Source organism: Hippocampus comes, unplaced genomic scaffold (genome assembly GCF_001891065.2).
Source record: "Hippocampus comes isolate QL1 unplaced genomic scaffold, H_comes_QL1_v1.1 C17058361, whole genome shotgun sequence".
NCBI lineage: Eukaryota > Metazoa > Chordata > Actinopteri > Syngnathiformes > Syngnathidae > Hippocampus > Hippocampus comes.
The window spans coordinates 1-2,878 of NW_017842028.1; the positions used below are offsets into that span (position 1 = coordinate 1).

At 43.5% G+C, this 2,878-nt stretch overlaps 1 protein-coding gene across 1 annotated transcript; it reads right to left on the reverse strand.

Moving 5' to 3' along the window:
- Window positions 1-53: 53 nt before the first annotated feature.
- Window positions 54-2,357, reverse strand: LOC109509832 (protein spire homolog 1-like; the record flags this gene model as incomplete). Its single annotated transcript, XM_019859689.1, has 3 exons — window positions 1,904-2,357; window positions 426-551; window positions 54-147 (listed from the first exon to the last, which is right to left on the reverse strand). Coding segments are annotated over exons 1-3 (595 nt in total), but the record flags the coding sequence as incomplete, so codon positions are not given.
- Between the last annotated feature and the right edge of the window lie 521 nt (window positions 2,358-2,878).

The following is a 2,878-nucleotide window of genomic DNA, read 5'->3' on the forward strand; positions in this document are numbered from 1 at the left end:
AAAAAAAAAAAGTTAACAGTTAGGAATACATTTGCTGGAACCCTAAGAAATACCGGTGCGTTTCCTCCTTACCCAATCTGCATTTTGTAGCTCATCCAAGTCTCGAACAGGTTGTTGAAGGGTTTCGCCTTCCATTTTGCGCAGATTCTGCCATGGAGAAACGGCATAGCCAAAAAGTCAAACAAATTAGTGGTAATTGCTGGCAGCGTGGCTACTGTACAAAAACAAGTCACACTGAGGGCCTGGTTGAGTAACATCCTAATTCGCTGGTATGTAAAAACACTGTGGCCACTCGGCATCACTTGGCGTGGCCCCTCGGCTAAGCTCCTTAAATAGTTGCATTAAGGTTACCCTATCGGTCACTTCACCATATTTTACAAAACGTAAGATTTGTTGCAACATTTGGCATCCTTTTGGCATTTTACCTCCTTGGCGCTCTTGATCTTCTCCAGGAAAGTGTGCAGTTCCCTGGACTCGGCATAGAGGGCGCGGCACACGGCTTGGTAGTGGTCCGGGGCGTCTGAAGGGCTCGGGAGGTGGGAGGAACACACCTGGATGGGGAGGAGAAGGGGGCCCAAAAACAATTCACACGGTAGATTAGCACTGGTGTGTAACGCAATGTACAATGAACGAGAAATGTTTTCAACAAAGCAAGCAGCCATTATATGCTACATTACTTTTGATAAATCAAAAATATTACAATAACTGATGCAATATAAAATATTAAATGAATTATTTTTAAATTAATAAATTTTGGCACAAATGTAGCATACAAGAGCTCCAAGCTCAGTGAAATTCTTGCCACAAACATTTCTTTTTAACGAGACAATGCTCATTACAATACAAAAATACATGATGCAATATTAACAAAAAACAAATTTACTAAATACATTTATTAAAAATAAATGTGAACACAGATTTAAAGATAAAGTAAGCCTTTTGCTCATTTAGGCATGAGTTTTTTTTTTAAACAGTGCTTTAAAATACTACAAAGAAGAAAAGATCATTTTACCATTAGCACATTAGCCATGCTACAATCTTTATGCTAACATTAGCATTTAGCGATTGTATATTACCTTCATCTAGGTCTAAAATAAATAAATAAATTTCCAGTCATGGTGACAGTTGCAAACAACAAGGGTAATTAGTTTAAATCACAGAAGAGGAATCACCGGTGAAAAATCTAAGTCTGCCTGCCATAGATAAACAAAATATAAGAAAACTACACTTTAGCTCTTGTTGAACACTTGTTACACACCCCAAACACCACAAAAAAGAGCTAAGTATTACACAAGCGGTGACAGTGCGGTGTTATTGCAAAAAGGACATCAGCCGATGAAACAAGTCATGCCAATGGAATACAGCGCACACTCATTCATTGCGTGCGTACGTGTGTCACACTACACAGGGTCCACTATGAGGAAGTAAGCCTGTGAATATTTCCTCAGCTTATTGCGCTGGAAATACCAAGTTTGTTCACGGGGCTGCGATCGGCAGGAATGTACAGCGTGACAGGCCCCATCAGCGGAACCTGTCGCACGGAAGAATGAGGGTAGGTGGGGGTGTGGGACCTGTGGGGCGTTCACGGCAAGGTACTTATGGGACCAAGGGAGAAAATCTCTTTGAACTAAGTTTTAAGTCATCAATTGTACTTATGACTGAATGTTAAGATAAGCTACCAAAAAGGAAGACCGCAGCATAAACTGCAGTAGGCTAGGGAGTGATCCTTGGAGTACACCACATCAGTGGCCTATGGTTTGATAATTGCGGAAGTCCACAGCATGAACCAAGGAATGTTTCCTTATAGAAAACCATAAATAACATAAGCAACATAAATTAGTGGTTCAAATTGTGATCCATAGTGTACTAGTTTTTACTTGCGGTAACTGTATTACGGTCCTACCGAGATCATGTCGCGGTAGCTTCGTATTTGGCTGACGCTGCCGCCCGAAGTCGAGACAGACAGCTGCTGCTGCTCCTCTTCTTCTTCCTCCTCCTCTGTAGCCTCGTAGCCCTCATCGGGGCAGGCGTCATCGCTCTCCGCCCCCTGCACATTGGTCATCAGGTCGATGAGGCGCTCCAGCGGTGGGCTCAGCTCACGCTCCTCATTCTCCTTCAGGCCATAGTCCAGGGCCTTGTAGATCATCACGCCTAACGAGTCGATTACCTGTGGTGCCGCAACAACACAAAAATGCTTGAGTCCAAATTGGATTGAGACAGCACGTACAGCACAAAGTATAGCAGGCCAAGATGGAATCCTTGTGGGACACCACAACATCAATAGCAATGGGTCAAGCTGTGGTCCTTGAGGAGCATGTCAATAACAGTTTTTGCCATAAAGAACATCGCTACATAGATTATTGTCATGCTGTGGTCCTTTTGGAACACAAAAAATGTTTAATAATGTACCAAGGTCTGACCGAGGGGCTGGGGGCGTTGGTATACATTGTAGTGGGCTACAGTGTGATCTTTGTAACACACCACAGCATTAACGGACTAGGATCAGGTCCCTAAGAAACCTCAAGTTGTGGTCTTTCATGAACATTGATGACAGGCTAAATAAAAGTGAGCCAAAGTTCCAACCAGCTAAATTCTGGTCCTTGAGGAACACCACTGCACACGGCCGCAGTGGCCATTGGAAATTCCGGGAGACCCCGAATGGGCGCTCCAACCTCCTTTACCGTCAACAAATACGTTCGGCAGATGCATTTCTGTGAAGTGCATGTCGTCCGTCGTCCGACCACCACCCCTCCCCCTTCAACGAATGCCACAATATAAACAACAGGGGTTATGGTTTAGCTGCTTAGGGTACAAAATAACATGAAATCCAGACTACAATCTGACCAGGAAAAGAGCATCACAGTATAAACCGAATCAA